The following is a 16,801-nucleotide window of genomic DNA, read 5'->3' on the forward strand; positions in this document are numbered from 1 at the left end:
GGGGTAGGGTGGGATTGTTACTAAACCGTTTGGAATGCAACCCACTCCACTATTCTTGCCTGGAAAATTCCATGGACAGAGGAGCCTTGCGGGCTACAGTCCATGGGGTCGCAAAGAGTTGGATACAACTGAGCGCTGAGCACACACACAAAGACACACACACACACTCCCTGCAATGAATCACCGACACACAAGAGAGCTGGGATAAATCTCAAGAGAATTATGCTGAGTGATAAAAGAAATGACCTTGAACGGTTACAGATCATATGATTTCATTTACGTACCATTCTTTACGTTAAAAAATTAGAGAGATGGATTACAGACTCTGGGTGGAAAAGGTCAGAGAAATGAGGAGAGAAAAAGTTGTGGTTATAAAAGCATCATATGAGGGATATTTGCAATAAAACTGATTGGTATCTTAATTGCACGTGTAGTCTAATTTCATGAATTAAACACACACACACAAATTCATGCACGTAAAAGTAACGTTACCTGAGAACTGGGTTCACCTCTTGGTAGGTGTCAAGTCAAAAGACACAACCAAGAGCAGAGACCAGGCGTGAACCAGGCAAGACCCTGTGGGGCTCCTGGGCGTAAAGCTTCTCTCTGTCCTCGTCTCTTGCTTGTAGGAGATAGGTTTCAGACTCTATAACCTTCCCTGAGTTCCAAAGGGCAGATTCAAATAGTTGCCAATTAGAGAAGAGAGGGGATGTAAAGACCAGGGAGGAGTCTTGGGACAGGGTTCTCTGCCTCAAGGGGTCTGCGTAGCAATATCTTTGAGCTCTTCTGCAGAACTAAAGCCCCCGATAAATGAAGATGTTAACTACTTGATGAAGAACTCTTCATTCCAGAGAGGTTACAGTTTAAAAACATTGAGAACCACAGAAGCTCATCAGGAGACCACCTGAGGCCAGATTAAAGGGCTGCAGGCCCTGCACATACTCTGATCCTTATCAGTAACCTCCCCCTCACCTGGAACCATTGCTATAAAACTCTCCACTAAATCCTCCTGGATTGGGATACACAATTTTGAGAGCATGTGGCCCCTTTGCCTGGCAAAGCAGTAAAGATATTCTTTCTGCTTCACCCAAAACTCTGTCTCTGAGATTTGATTCAGCACCAGTGCACAGAGGTCAAGCTTTTGGCATCAGAAGGAAGAATTTATCACTAGCAGCAAGGAAGGAGAACACTGGGGATCCTTCCCAAAGCAGTGTCTCCCTCAACAGCAAGTTTGGGGGATTTTTAAGCTAAGGGTACATGCACATTCATGAAGAGGCTTGGGAAGTCAACAAAGTACAGTGTTTACTTGATTGAAGTTCAGTTGAGGGTCAGAAAAGACCGACACCATCACCCTTAGGTTCCAGTTATCTGGTGGTTGAGTGCTTCAGGCTGATCTTTACCATTGAAACAGAACTGGGGAGTCTTCACCACAGATACATTATTTTTGCTATTGTTACTTGTTCTGCCTAATAGCAGTTGTTTGTTTCTGCATACTTTTGTCCCCTTAAGATTGTTAATTACTGAGACCCATTCAAAAGTCAAGCACTGTGGCCAGGTTTGGATCACAAGATGGTTTAAGCCAAAAACAACCTCTAATCTGTCAAGAAAGCCATGCCTGATTCTCTTTCTCCAGGGAACTCCCACCCTTAGGCTAAAAGTGGTATTATATGAATGTCAATGATATGTACCAGTGTCAGTTTCTTGGTTGTGAAATAGTGCGCCTCAGATTGGGGCTTGAACCCACATGCTGGGATTTGAAGCCAGTCAAAACCTTAATTGGGAATGAACCCACGGTCTTTTACTTAGAATCACTCACCTGGTGCCTGGACTTCCCAGTGATAAAGAACCCACCTGCCAGTGCAGGAGACATAAGAGATGTAAGTTCTAGCCCTGGGTCAGGGAGACCCCCTGAAGTAGGAAATGGCAACCCGCTCCAGTACTCTTGCCTGGAGAATCCTATGGACAGAGGAGCCTGGCAGGCTACAGTCCACGGGGTCGCAAAGAGTCGGACACGCCTGAGGCTACTTAGCACACATGTAGCTAGTGCCGACCTACTGAGGCTCAGGTTCTTTCTGTCTCAGCGCAGGATGAATTCAACGAGAGGTAAAGTGACAGGCAAGTAGCAGGTTTATTAGTATAGGATACTTGTGAGAGATGCAAGTGAGCAGGCAATGGAGCTCTCCCCCAAGAATTAAGTGGGCTACGATTGTGTAATCAAAGGAAAGTGGGGGAGGAGGGAAAGACTTTTCTTTGAGTAGAAATCAGGCTTGCATCACTAGCCCCTCTTTCATATCAGGTAGGAGAGTGTCTGACCCTATGAGGCCACGCTAGGGTTACCACGGTGCTCATTCAAATCAGTAGAACAGTAGTGACCCTTTTCTCACCTAATGACCTGGGGCATATCTTGGGCTTTTACTTATGGCTTCATAGTTAAGCAAGTAAATGAGGAATATACATACTTAGAGGAATCTAGAGAAATTACATATTTAGAGGAATTCTTGTTTTAGAGATATTTGTATGAGTTCATCAAAATGATGCTAACCGTTACCTCAGTTTTACCTTATAAAAAAGGCTAGGGAAGTTGCAACTTTATACCCTTTAGGAACATCCAATTCCCCCGTTTTCCATTGCTGGTAGCCACCATTCTGCTCTATACCAGTTTGCCTTTTTTAGATTCAACATTTAAGTGACAAGTGATCCCATACTATATTTGGTAGGCTCTGTCTGGCTTATCTCACTTAGCATAAGACCCTCAAGGTCCATCCATGTTGTCACAAATAGCACGATTTCCTTCCCTCTCATGGCTGAATAATATTCCATTGTATAGATATGTATCAATCACATCTTCTTTACCCGTTTTTTCACTGAAGGACACTTGGGTTGTTTCCATATGTTGGCTATTGTGAATAATGCTATATAATAAACACAGGATTGTACATACACTTTCAATATCCTATTTCCATTTCCTTTGGATATATACCAAAAAGGGGAATTGCTGGATCATATGGTAGCTCTATTATAATTTTTTTTTTTTGAGGACGCTCCATACTGTTTTCCATAGTCCAGAACCAATTTATGTTCCCACCAACAGGATACAAGGGCTCTCTTTCCCCACATCCTTGCCAACACTTGTTATATCTTGTCTTCTTGACAATGGCCATTCTAACAGATGTGAAGTGATATCCTATTGTGGTTCTTGATTTGTACTTCCCTGGTAATTAGCATCTTTTCTTGTATCTGTTGGCCATTTGCATGTCTTCTTTAGAAAAATATTGATTCAGGTCCTCTGCTCACTTTTGAATCAGATTGTGTTTTGTTATCAAGTCGTACGAGTTCTTGATATATTTTATGTATTAACCCTTTATCCATATATGACTTGCAAACATTTTCTCCCACTCTGTAGATTGTCTTTTCATACTGTTAATTGTTTCTTTTGCTGTATAATTTGATTTTTTTTTCTTTTGCGCTCTTGGTTTCATATTCAAATATATCATTGTCAAGACCAATGTCAAGGAAATTGTCCCAATGCTTTATTCTAGGAGTTTTATGGTATTAGATCTTATGGTTAACTCTTTAATCCATTTTAAGTTAATTTTTGTGAGTGTCTTAAGCACATTTCCTGATTTCAAACAAGTGAAAGTGAAAGGCATTCAGTTGTGTCTGACTCTCTGTGACCCCATGAACTCTACCTTCCAGACTCCTCTGCCCATGGAATTTTCCAGAATACTGGAGTGGGTAGCCGTTCCCTTCTCCAGAGATCTTACCAACCCAGGGATTGAACCCAGATCTCCCACATTGCAGGCGGATTCATTCCCATCTGAGCCACCATGGAAGCCCGGTTTCGAACAATACTATGTTATATACATATGTATACGTGTGCATGCTCAGTTGTGTCCAACTCTTTGGAGCCCCACGGACTATAGCCCGCCAGGCACCTCTGTCCATCGGATTTTCCAGGCGAAAATACTTGAGTGGGTTGTCATTTCCTTCTCCAAGGGATCTTTCTGACCCAAGGATTGAACCTGCATCTCCTGTGTCGCTTGCACTGGCGGGCAGATTCTTTACCACTGAGCCACCTGAGAATCCCTAAGTAATAGAAACTAACAGGAACTTACATGGTGGTGTAGGTCAATTATAACTCAAAAACAAACTCATAGAAAAAGAGATCAGATTTGTGGTTAACAGAGGCAGGGAGTAGGGGGTGGGGAAATTGGATGAAGGCAGTTCAAAAGTATAAATTTCCAGTTATAAAGTAAATAAGTATTAAGGAGGTAATGTGTGTGTGTGTGCTCAGTCGCTTCAATGGTATCCAACAAACCCAATTGGACTATAGCCCGCCAGGCTCTTCTGTCCATGGAATTTTCCAGGCAAGAATACTGGAGCAGGTTGCCACTTCCTACTCCAGGGGAGCTTCCCAACCTAGGGAATGAACCTGCATATCTTGCGTCTCCTATATTGGCAGGTGGCTTCTTTACTGCTGAGCCTCCTGGGAAGTCAAAACAGCACCAGTGACATTCTAACAGCCTAATCAGATTTCTGTGATGTGACATGGTTGACCATACCCTGAAAGTGACACAGGGAAGATGTGTTACTGAGTTGATCACTGCTGTGGGAGACTGGGGCTGGGTCCAGCAGGGCGCCCTCTGAGGATCCACACAGAATGCATTTCCAAATTGTCCTTTTCTTAAAGTTGGGCTACTGAGGCATATATCTACTGATATCCATCCTTCACTGCGTGAGGACTACCCTGAGGGCGTTAACCTCCCTTGTCCTTTGCTCTGGTTGCAGGAGCACTGCCCGGAGAATGAGCCTTCAGAGAAAGCCCTAAGGCAGAAAAACAGCATGTCCTATGACCGCTGCCTGAGAGTGCCCATCCTAGTTACAGCGGGGCTCAGAGGTGCCCAAGGGACACCACATCATCCCCTGGTGTCTCCGAATCGGACCTGACTCCAGTATTCTCAAACTCAGTTCATTCTCTTTTTCCTCTCTTTTCTAATAGTGAGAGTGTTGTATGAGATGAGTAAGAGGAATACACTGGTAAGTTCCCAGAGGAGGAAGGGATTGGAAAAGAGCTTAGGCATTTAGGCAGAGGAACCTAACTCTGGAGGCTTAAGTTCTGTCATGTCTAGGAATACTTGAAATGAGATAGGACTCAAGGGCGAGGATGTGACAAGCATTCGTATGTGTCTGTGTGTGTTAAAGGCATTCAATGATGTATTTGTTTGTGAAAAAAATTTTGCCATTATTCAGCATTCAGTTCAGTTCAGTTGCTCAGTCATGTCTGACTCTTTGCAACCCCATGAACTGCAGCACGCCAGGCCTCCCTGTCCATCACCAGCTCCCAGAATTTACCCAAACCCATGTCCATTGAGTCGTTGATGCCATCCAACCATCTCATCCTCTGTCGCCCCCTTCTCCTCCCATTTTCAATCTTTCCCAGCATCACGGTCTTTTCAAATAAGTCAGCTCTTCGCATCAGGTGGCCAAAGTATTGGAGTTTCAGCTTCAACATCAGTCCTTCCAATGAACACCCAGGACTGATCTCCTTTAGGATGGACTGGTTGGATCTCCTTGCAGTCCAAGGGACTCTCAAGAGTCTTCTCCAACACCACAGTTCAAAAGCATCAATTCTTCGGCACTCAACTTTCTTTATAGTCCAACTCTCACATCCATACGTGACCACTGGAAAAACCATAGCCTTGACTAGATGGACCTTTGCTGACAGAGTAATGTCTCTGCTTTTCAATATGCTGTCTAGTTTGGTCATAACTTCCCTTCCAAGGAGTAAGCGTCTTTTAATTTCATGGCTGCAGTCACCATCTGCTGTGATTTTGGAGCCCAGAAAAATAGTCAGCCACTGTTTCCACTGTACCCAACCCAGATTCAATTCCTGCTCACTACTGTCTCTCCCAGCACAGTTGTTGTGGGCTTGATGAGGAAGGGCCAGGCATAAGAGCTGAATCTATAATTGTATGTTTAGAGGTGAGGGATCTGAGAAAGGAAAGGCTTGCATATCATGTGAGGGTACAGGCCAAACTTCTATACAAAAGAGGCCCTAAGATGTAAGGCAGAGACTGATTTCTCTCCATTCAACCCAGAAGTGAGCTATGAAGTGTTGGCAGGGTGGGTCTGGCCCACTGAGGTTCTTCATGAGCCTGGATTCATTCAGCATTGTCCTCACAGCTCCTAATGAGTGAGTTGTCTTCATTCTCATGGATGGAGCACACCCACCAGGGTTACATCTATGTTGCAGCCTGCAGGGATGGGCAAAGAGAGGAAATGGAGAGCAAAAAATTCCTTTTTAAAGCGCGTTTACACCACTTTTGCCATTTTTCTACAGGGGAGAATTTCATCATATCACCATATCCAGCCACATGTTTACCTGAGAAATATCATTAGGGGGATAGTATAGCTCCAGCTAAAACTCAGGGTTTCTGTTATTAAATAGATGAGTAAACAAATAGATTTTAATATAGATGTGCCAGGCTTCCTGTATTCAAGTGTAGACAATTCACAACATGCGAACTTTGTTACTCTGATGGTCATTTCAAATCTCCCTAACACTCCTATAGTAAATTCACAACCAAAAGTTAAATTCCACATCATGCTAAATATTTAGAAAAGGCAGAGGAACCAGAGATCAAATTGCCAAAATCCACTGGATCATCAAAAAAGCAAGAGAGGTCCAGAAAAACATCTGTTTCTGCTTTATTGACTATGCCAAAGCCTTCGACTGTGTGGATCACAGTAAATTGTGGAAAATTCTGAAAGAGATGGGAATACCAGACCACCTGACCTGCCTCTTGAGAAACCTGTATACAGGTCAGGAAGCAACAGTTAGAACTGGACATGGAACAACAGACTGGTTCCAAATAGGAAAAGGAGTACGTCAAGGCTGTATATTGTCACCCTGCTTATTTAACTTATATGCAGAGTACATCATGAGAAACGCTGGGCTGGAGGAAGCATAAGCTGGAATCAAGATTGCCAGGAGAAAAATCAATAACCTCAGATATGCAGATGACACCACCCTTATGGCAGAAAGTGAAGAGGAACTAAAGAGCCTCTTGATGAAAGTGAAAGAGGAGAGTGAAAAAGTTGACTTAAAACTCAACATTCATAAAACTAAGATCATGACATCTGGTCCTATCACTTCATGGCAAATAGATGGGGAAACAGTGGCTGACTTTATTTTTCTGGGCTCCAAAATCACAGCAGATGGTGATAGCAGCCATGAAATTAAAAGATGCTTACTCCTTGGAAGGAAAGTTATGATCAACCTAGATAGCATATTAAAAAGCAGAGACATTACTTTGTCAGCAAAGATCCATCTAGTCAAGGCTATGGTTTTTCCAGTGGTTATGTATGGATGTGAGAGTTGTACTACAAAGAAGGCTGAGTGCCGAAGAATTGATGCTTTTGAACTGTGGTGTTGGAGAAGACTCTTGAGAGTCCCTTGGACTGCAAGGAGATCCAACCAGTCCATCCTAAAGGAGATCAGTCCTGAATATCCATTGGAAGGCCTGATGCTGAAGCTGAAACTCCAATACTTTGGCCACCTGATGCGAAGAGCTGACTTATTTGAAAAGACCGTGATGCTGGGAAAGATTGAAGGTGGGAGGAGAAGGGGGCAACAGAGGATGAGATGGTTGGATGGCATCACCAACTCACTGGACATGGGTTTGGGTGGACTCCGGGGGTTGGTGATGGACAGGGAGGCCTGGCGTGCTGCAGTTCATGGGTCGCAAAGAGTCAGACACGACTGAGCGACTGAACTGAACTGGGTGTGTGTGCTGTGCTCAGCAATCCCAAGGACTGTACCCCACCAGGCTCCTCTATCCATGGAACTTTCCAGGCAATAATACTGGAGTAGTTTGCCATTTTCTACTCCAGGGCATCTTCCCAGCCCAGGGATCGAACCCGTGTTTCTTGTGTGTCCTGCATTAGCAGGCGGATTGATTACCACTGAGCCACCTGGGAAGCCTGGATGCAAACGAGGAATCCTAGCCAACAGATCACTAGAGGCTAGAAGCTAGAAGCAAAGTGGCCCTGGCTCTTTACCCCATTTGACAATAAGAATGTTTCAAGGAGGCAAAAACTGTAATAGGAACAAAGTTTATTGTTAGAGACAGCATAACATCTGGGAGAGTACACAGAGAAACAGTTTATTTAAGACAGAAAAGAGCAAGAAATACACACCCAGAGAGAAAAGGTATGGGCATCCCCTCTAATGAGGAGGAGCCCAGCAAGTCAAAGTAGGGAGACACACCTGGAGGGGAAGGCAGGCATCCGGAGTGAGGAGGAACAGTCATTCAGAAACCAGGCAGAGACACACACCCAGAGAGGAGTGCGGAGTCCTGAACCAAGAGTGCGGTAGTCAGAAGGCAATTTCAAACACTTATACAGGGCAGTTCTTCTGGGTCTTTGTTTACATTTGGCCAACTATCTAGTTTCTTTCTCAGCACCTCATTTGTCCTAGGACCCTACCCAAGATGCATGAGCAATGTTTCGCTAAGATGGATAGTGGGTGCCTATCCACACTTATTATGGGGTGGGGCTCTCTCCCTTTTCAACCCCCAAGGAGCCTTTCTGCACATGTGCAGGCAGGGAAGTTTTCCTCGATCTCAGGAGCGGGCACTTTATCTCTTTACTTAAGCAGTGCTTAGCTCTTGCCACTAGCTTTGTCCTTGGAGTGTCTGGGTGAGAACGAAGCTTGACTTTTACTCCACTTGATAAACACCAGCCGTCTGGCCCAGGAGCCCATCTGTCTCCTACCTCGGTCTCACCGTCTGGACTCCATCTGCCCTCGTTTAACTGGTCTTGCCCCTCTGCCTTGCACTGTCAATATCTCCAGGAGAGGATTCTCAACAAAACAGATTCAACTGTCAAGTCCCTACTTAAAAATTCTCAACTTTTAATTCTCAAACCTCCAATGCAGGGGGTGCAGGTTCAATCACTTGTTGGGGAGCTAAGACCCCACATGCCTTGAGGCCCAAAACCCAAAAATGTCAAACAGAAACAACATTGTGACAAATTCAGTAAAGACTTTAAAAATGGTCCACATAAAAAGAAAATCTTTAAAAACCCTCAAAACTATAGGGTCTCTGTTGAACAAACCACACATAGATCCCTAAATGAAGTATAAAGTGAGAGGAAAACATGGCCCCATGATACCTTCTCTGTACAAAGAAAGCCATAAGGATACTGAGACTAGATCAGGCTGTGCCTTGAAGTGACAGCCACTGCTATTTGCTAATTTCCCCAGAAATTAGTTTGCCACCTCTCCCCACCCCCAGGGTTGTTAAAGAAAACTCTTAAGAGTCCCTTGGACTGCAAGGAGATCAAACCAGTCCATCCTAAAAGAAACCAGTCCTGAATATTCACTGGAAGGACTGATGCTAAAGCTGAAACTCCAGTACTTTGGCCACCTGATGGGAAGAGCTGACTCACTGGAAAAACCCTGATGCTGGGAAAGATTGAGGGCAGGAGGAGAAAGGGACGACAGAGGATGAGATGGTTGGATGGCATTATCAACTCAATGGACATGAGTTTGGGTAAACTCTGGGAGTTGGTGATGGACAGGGAGGTCTGGCGTGCTCCAGTCCATGGGGTTGCAAAGAGTTGGACAAGACTGAGAGACTGAATTGAACTGAACTGACAGGATGTATTGTCTATCTGGTACTGGAAGACTTGGCAACTTCTGTGAACACTGTATCTTGCTTTGCTTTGTTAACATTTTTATTTGTATACATTTATCAATCTCTATGGTTCTAAAAAAGTTTATCACTAAATGCTCTTAGAATTGCTAGTTAGCCATATTTTATATAAACAACTTTGCTTCCTATACATTCCTGCTCTATCATATTTGCTATAATAAATATTCCCTTAATGTTATGATGAAAAGATGCTGACACTCTTAAGCACGAATAAGAGAGATCAAATGAGAGGACTGAGTAAAGTAAAACAGCCAAGAAGCAAGTGATAGACTTTAGGATTTCAAAGACAAGTTAACTTTCTTTTCACGTTTAGGGGACTGACATAGAACTGCAAGCTTTTTATATTTTTAATTCATGAACATTAAAAAAAAATTCAATTAAATACTTTTAAGTTTACAACTTATTGTTTTACCTATTTTCCTCATTTCAGCATAAATTGGTGAAAATGACATCAGGCAAAATACTGGTTTCTAGTTTAAGTACCAGTGAATAGCGAATTTATATTTTTAAATGATACCTTAAATAAATTCCTTATGGGTAGACGCCCTTTCCAAGCACCTGTTTACCTGGTCATTATGAGATAAAGAACTCTTGTAATTTAGATACCTAATAAAGAGCTGTGATATCAAGTTTGAAACACCTGGAACCTATAATTTACTTTGAACCTAATTCCTGGACTTCCCTTGTGGCTCAGACAGTAAAGTGTCTGCCTACAATAAGGGAGACCCGGGTTCGATCCCTGGGTTGGGAAGATCTCCTGGAGAAGGAAATGGCAACCCACTCCAATACTCTTGCCTGGAAAATCCCACAGACGGAGGAGACTGGTAGGCTAGTCCATGGGGTCTCAAAGAGACTTCACTTTCACTTTAGACAATAATCATATCACATGTCAAAGTTTCATATACATTAGCTCATCTGACCCATTTCTTTAAGTCACTTACATTTAGTTACTTAACTGTTCTCAGGCGTAACATCATGAGGAAATTTGAAATTCACCAAATGTCAATTTTGTCTTTGTTCTGATACTCAGAACCCTTTCAGGTGGAAAATGCATATGATTTCTTTAAGCTCTATTTTAATAATGCCCTTCCCCCCTCACAAACATTTGAGCAATATGTCTCTTGCAAAATGCTAATTCCTTTTTTGTAAAAGTGTTCTTGGGACTGTTAAGTGTTCTTACCCCGGGTGTGCAAATGAACTGCAGAAATGTCTAACACCTTTGAAATTATGAAAACATAAACATGTACATTTTTCTGGGGAATGGGTCAAAAGATTTCATCAGATTATCAATAAGATTCAGGTATGAAACAGGGTTAAAAAAAACACACACACAAAAAAAACTGCTCAACTGGAGGATATAAAAGGAAATTATAATTTAAATTTAATACTAAACCCAAACTGTTTACTAAATTAGTTCCCCCCCCCTTTTTTTGTCCTTTTGAAAATACCAATGCTAACCATTTGAATATTTAAATTATTTGAAATAATTTGGGTTCTCTGAGCTTTTCAGACTACAGGCAGATAGATACAAAAAATAAGATCATTCTTAAGTTTTACAAAGAGTAATCCAATGACATTATATTAAGCATTTGCTAAAATCTGTGTCAATTAATTGTAAAACCAAGACAAAGGAGCTTTCCTGTGATGAAGAGATTTCAACACTGCTCTGATTGTTGTGTCACTATATAAGCAAGGGTTTTGTATATTTAGCACAAACTAAATCAAGAGGTCAGAAGGCCTGGGGTTCTAGTGCCAGTTTTATTTGTAACTAACCATGTACAAATCACTTATCTATTAAAAAAAAAAAAAGGTTAACATCTATCCTTAATTCACAAACATATTATGAAACCAAAATCTTTTCTAAGAAAAGTTCTTTGTAAACCAATATTTTACTACTAATTAGCTTATACCTAACTCAGAGGACGAGAATGACACATGAGAGAATGTCTCTTATCAACTGGTTGCACACCTGAATTCTGTAGATGGATAATGTGGTTGTGAACAGCTTGTTTCTATTTCGATCTTACAGAACAAAAAACTGTCAACAAGAAGTTACTGATGAAGAAAAGTTGGCCAAAAAATACAATTAAGATAAGAGTTTTCCATGTTAAGAGCAGTGCTTGTTGACATCCCTCTATGGAACAAAAACGAGAGCACCATTTGCTGTTGTGAAGGAATATATGCTGCTCGAGTAAGAATCTTATTTCACTAAATAATGTTAGACAGGAACCTCCTGTAGATTCTTCCAGTGGCCCATTGAAATGGCTAAGAAAACATTATTCGTGTATTTGGCTTTTTTAAACCATTTTCTCTCTCCCTCCCTTTTCTTAGTTTCAAAATTCTGTTCTCCAGAATACACTCCTCAGTACTCTGCCTGGGTGAAAAGAAATGTCAGCATTTGGTCACTAGAGAATAAATATAGAAGAGGAATTAGTATGTTATTGAACAATGATTCAAGAAGATAAACTAAGTCAGTATAAAAAAATTTATAGACCACAAGCATTTGTACATATACACTATTTATCATGTATATGTATTGTGATAACCATATGTATTAACAGACCCTCAAAAAGTAAGCACCTATATGTTCTCGTATTTAACAGTTATCAAATTTGTGCAACTTAAGTCTCTATTTCTAGATCTTCCCTTATTATGGTGACATAAAACGAAAAAAACAAAAATCAGACTGGAGCATGGTTCACAGAGAAATATAGGAGAGATACAAATAAATAAAATAACCAGGTACACCACTGCTTAGGGAAGTATTTTAGAGGAAACATACTCTTACTTTTGGCCCCAAATGTCATCACCCACTTATGTTATTTGTCAACTTTTAATATAAAAATACCTTCAAGCTGATAATCATTTACAGTGACTTACAAAACTGACAGAAAATTTCAATGCTACATAAAACAATTTTATACACAGCTTAAAATTTTAAAGTTCTCTTCTGGCACTTGATTTTAGAGTTGATAGACACAATAACTACTACTGATCTCAATAAAATACTGTTTTTAGCTTATACATATCTTCAAAGCCATATCACCTCACAAAAATCACTTCCTGCCAAAGAATTCTCTAAGACAAACACCAAAACTATATGCCAAAATGTTGTAGGAAAGCATATAAACTTTTTAAGACAAGGCATGACCAATGGATTAAAACTTTACATTATCCAATCCCACGTCCAGTGAAAAAAACAACTGTTCCTCTGATTCAGTGAAACATGTATCAGATATAGATGAAAAAATACGGCAAGTTATCTATTGTTTTTGGTTTAGAAGGGTCTAAATAGTGGTACTACTAGAATGGATACTTTTTAAGACAGAAAAATGGTCACATTTATAGCAAGTACACATTTTATATTCCAAAAATAAAAAGGAAAAATTTTTTTTAAGACAGTGGAATCCTGATTTTTTTTTTCTTACTTTTTGTGAGTGCTTAAGACCATTCTGTCCATTATCAGAATGAAATCACTCTTTAATAACCTCAATTATATGTCCAATTGTTTGTCTTTGCAGAAGAAAACCAAATGAAATTTTAACAAACTATACTAAACTTAGAATACTAAAAACTGACTATGTGAGAATTTGAGAAATTTACTACTTTCATTATTCAGAAGGAAGATATAAATCTTCGAAACCCTGCCAACAATTTCCAGTCCAATTTTCTACACAAAAATGAAAAAGCTAACTTTTCCCCCACAACACTAAACAGAATTTAAAAATGAACAGAAGACTAAATTAGATAATCAAAATATAAACTGTGTAATTAATGAAAACAATTCACTAGTGCAACAAATTCTTGAACACGGGAAAAAACCAGCAAGCATTCTAATCAATTACATGGTTCATTTTTTTTTTTTTTGCATATTTTAATCTTGACTTTCAGCACAGTAAATTATTATATAGCTGATTTCATGGACTGTTTACATTTTGTAACATTACATTAGCAATTCAAACATTACCCTTTCTAAACCAAATCTGCAATCCTAATCAAACTTCTTTTTCCCCAGAAAAGGAAAGGACATCTTTTTAAGATATATTCATAGCAATAGAAACATCTTAGTATTTCAAAATATTTACAAAGAACCCTGATCCTGTGCATTTCGCTGAGGGGCTACCTGTACCCAGACTTCATCATCAGAAAAAGAACTTGAACTTCCCGACTCAGAGTCCAGTTCACTGAACCCATCTAAGTCCCATTCAGTACTAGACTCACTCCGTGCATCATCTTCCTCAGTGATGAAACTCTGACCAGGTTCAAGGCAGGAAGGATAAACACGAGCACAGAGGCAAATGAAGCCAGAGTCAAACTGTAGAAGACCTAACATGGTCCCTATATTAATCCACTGGTCTTCCCTTGTATCATATTCATACACAGTTACCCGGTTTTTTTTCCATTGAGGGGTTGTAGAAGTGATGAGGAGCAGCTTTTGGCCATGATTGACAATCTGGTAGTTGTGTGTCTCTGAGTCCAGGGGAATATTACTAATACGCCTCCATTCTCCCCTGGCTGGGTTATACACCTTCATGACTGGGATGTCACAGATGCAATAGATCTCATCGTTGAAGACACAGGCTTCCTGAAAGTCACTCCGTTTAAGAGAAGCACAGTTCAGCCACATATTATGGCTAGGATCATAGCAGAGCATGCGCTTACTGTTCACAGCATAAAGATAGTTCTGAACCACTATGAGTTCAAAGGAATAGAAGGAATGTGGGACAGGGGCCACTAGGGCCCACTGGTTCCTCTGGACACTGTAGCACTCCACCTCCTTTAATTTCACTCCAGTAATGGGGTCCCGCCCACCCAGGATGTAGATGTAGCCGTTGAGGTACGCCACATCCATGCCCTCCCGGCAGAGCAGGCGGTCAGCAAGCTGCTGCCAACTATTCTGGGCTGGCTTATACACCCAGAGGTCCTTCCTGGGCTGGGCGGCCAGATAGATGTCATGATCTGGAGAGACACAGACAGCTGAAGAGGTGACAGTCTTAGTGTGAGCCAAACTGGTCAAAGGCGATGGCATCGTGTAAATGTCCCCCGAGTAGGGGTCATAGCAGAGGAAGGGGTCTCTGGGATGGCCAAAGAAGATCACCATCTCCTTGGCACACACACCCAGCCTCTGGGGTGGATTTTCTGCTATGGACACAACAGAGCTGCCGCCGCTGCTCTCTGGCTTGGGCACCAGAGACTTGCACAGCGTGTCACCGTATCGCATCTGCCGGGCCCCTTCGACAAGGTCTAGACAATACTTCTTCACAATGGGCTTGGTCAGCAGCTCTTCCAGGTAGCCCCGATCTTCGTCAGAGAAGTGGGTCCAGCGCACACACTTGAAGACTTCTGCCGCGCTGGGACCCCTCTCCTTGGGAGCCGCCTCCAACCACTGCACCGCCACGTGACACACGGTCCGCTCACTCTCGATGTCTAGACTGTCCAGGCGCAGGACAGCTAGCAGCTGGGCCAGGGTCAGATCTGCCAGGGACTCTTCCCGAATCGAACCCATACGGCTGAGCTGCTTGAAGTTGTGGGCTATAAACGACTGGGCCTGTGACCGCAGCTTGTGATGGTCGAAGGCGTCAGCGAACTTGAGGATGGCCGTGCAGTTGGCCAGATCCAGGCGGCGGGCTAGGAAGGAGGCACAGGCTTCCCGCACGTACTCCAGCTGCAGCATGTCGGAGGCCGCGTAAAGGCGCTGCACGTTGGCCTCACTTAATGACACGCGACCAGTGTAGCAGTACTCGACCAGCACCTCGAAGGACTCGGCGTCCACGTCGTGCATGGTCACGTTCGTCTGATGGCTCTCGTACATGCCGCCGGTGAACATGCTCTTGAAGTAGGGACACGCGGCCGCCAGCACGTTACGGTTGCAGGAAAAAAGGCGGCCCGTGCCGGGCCCGCTGCCGGGGGTGACCACCTCGATGGTCACATCGCAGAGCAGCCGCGCGTCGTAAAAGGACTTGAGCTGGGCCAGCAGGGCTGCAGAATGGCCCGTGTCCTTCAGCTCCTCCGGGCCCGTGAAAAAGGCCGAAACCGAGGGCTTGGAAATCCTCTTGGGACGCCTCCCGCCGCGGGGACTGGCGAGGCGGCGAGAGCGCGGAGCTTCTTCCCGGGACTGCATGGTGGAGAGGGCGGCGGGGAGCGAAGGACGAGAATCGGGCTCTGGCGCCTCCTCGCTCTTTTCGCTGACGCCGAGACCACTACGTCCCTGAGAAGACTGCCGCGCTGATTTAAGTCAGCCCTGCTCCGCGGTGCCGCCTCCCTTTATCGCGTAGACAGTGCCTGACTCACCCGGTTCCAGTTCCACGCCCTTTCTCCGCCTCAGCTCGCCCTCACAGGACCTGCAAACTGGAACCAAGCGATCCGCCACCGCCGCGCTGGCAATACCGGTAGGTGCCCAGGAGAACTACGGCTCCCAGGTTGCCTTTCGCGCCTCGAGGCATGCCGGGACCCCGCAGACTCTGCGGCTTAGGCTGCCTCACAGGAGCCGCTGTGCATGTTGGAATCAGTAGTTCCAGTAGTATCGCGAGGCTTCTGGGGGTCTAAGGCTTTAACAGAATCAGCAAGCGTTTATTCCAGATTTAATGGTTTAGAGCTGTGGGTTTGAAGTGTAGAGTGGAAGTCCCGTTTTAATATTCATTAGTTGTGTAACTTTTCTGTCAGAACTTTTCCCAGTCTGGAAATTGGGGATAATAGTATTTCATAGGATTCTGGGAGAATGGAATGATCTAAATTTCATAGGACATAGAATGCTTCAATAAATACTTGTTGATTAGATCAATAATTGTTTACACCGTGACTAAAATACAAACATTGAGTAATTGTTGGCTTTTCATTTAGAACTTATGAAAAATGAGGCATCCACTTATTCGAAACCATGAGCAATTTCTACACAGAAAACTTCCAGTGTTTACTGTTGCTTCTTTTCAAAGGTTCTGAAGAGTATTACGGTATTTTCAGTAGTAAATGATATGTAGGTCCACTGGGATCTCTTAGACAAAGATGAGATCCTAGAGAGCAGCATTTCTGATGGTCTTACATGGGCAAATCAGGCACATTCACAGATATGTTGACATCTCACCTAA

At 42.9% G+C, this 16,801-nt stretch overlaps 1 protein-coding gene across 1 annotated transcript; it reads right to left on the minus strand.

Annotated features, from left to right (window-relative positions):
* Positions 1 to 12,218: 12,218 nt before the first annotated feature.
* Positions 12,219 to 16,630, minus strand: KBTBD7 (kelch repeat and BTB domain containing 7). Its single transcript, XM_020879768.2, has one exon. It carries the CDS (start codon positions 15,835 to 15,837, stop codon positions 13,798 to 13,800), a length of 2,040 nt encoding a protein of 679 aa, XP_020735427.1. The 5' UTR covers positions 15,838 to 16,630; the 3' UTR covers positions 12,219 to 13,797.
* Between the last annotated feature and the right edge of the window lie 171 nt (positions 16,631 to 16,801).

Source organism: Odocoileus virginianus, chromosome 8, assembly GCF_023699985.2.
Source record: "Odocoileus virginianus isolate 20LAN1187 ecotype Illinois chromosome 8, Ovbor_1.2, whole genome shotgun sequence".
Taxonomy (NCBI): domain Eukaryota; kingdom Metazoa; phylum Chordata; class Mammalia; order Artiodactyla; family Cervidae; genus Odocoileus; species Odocoileus virginianus.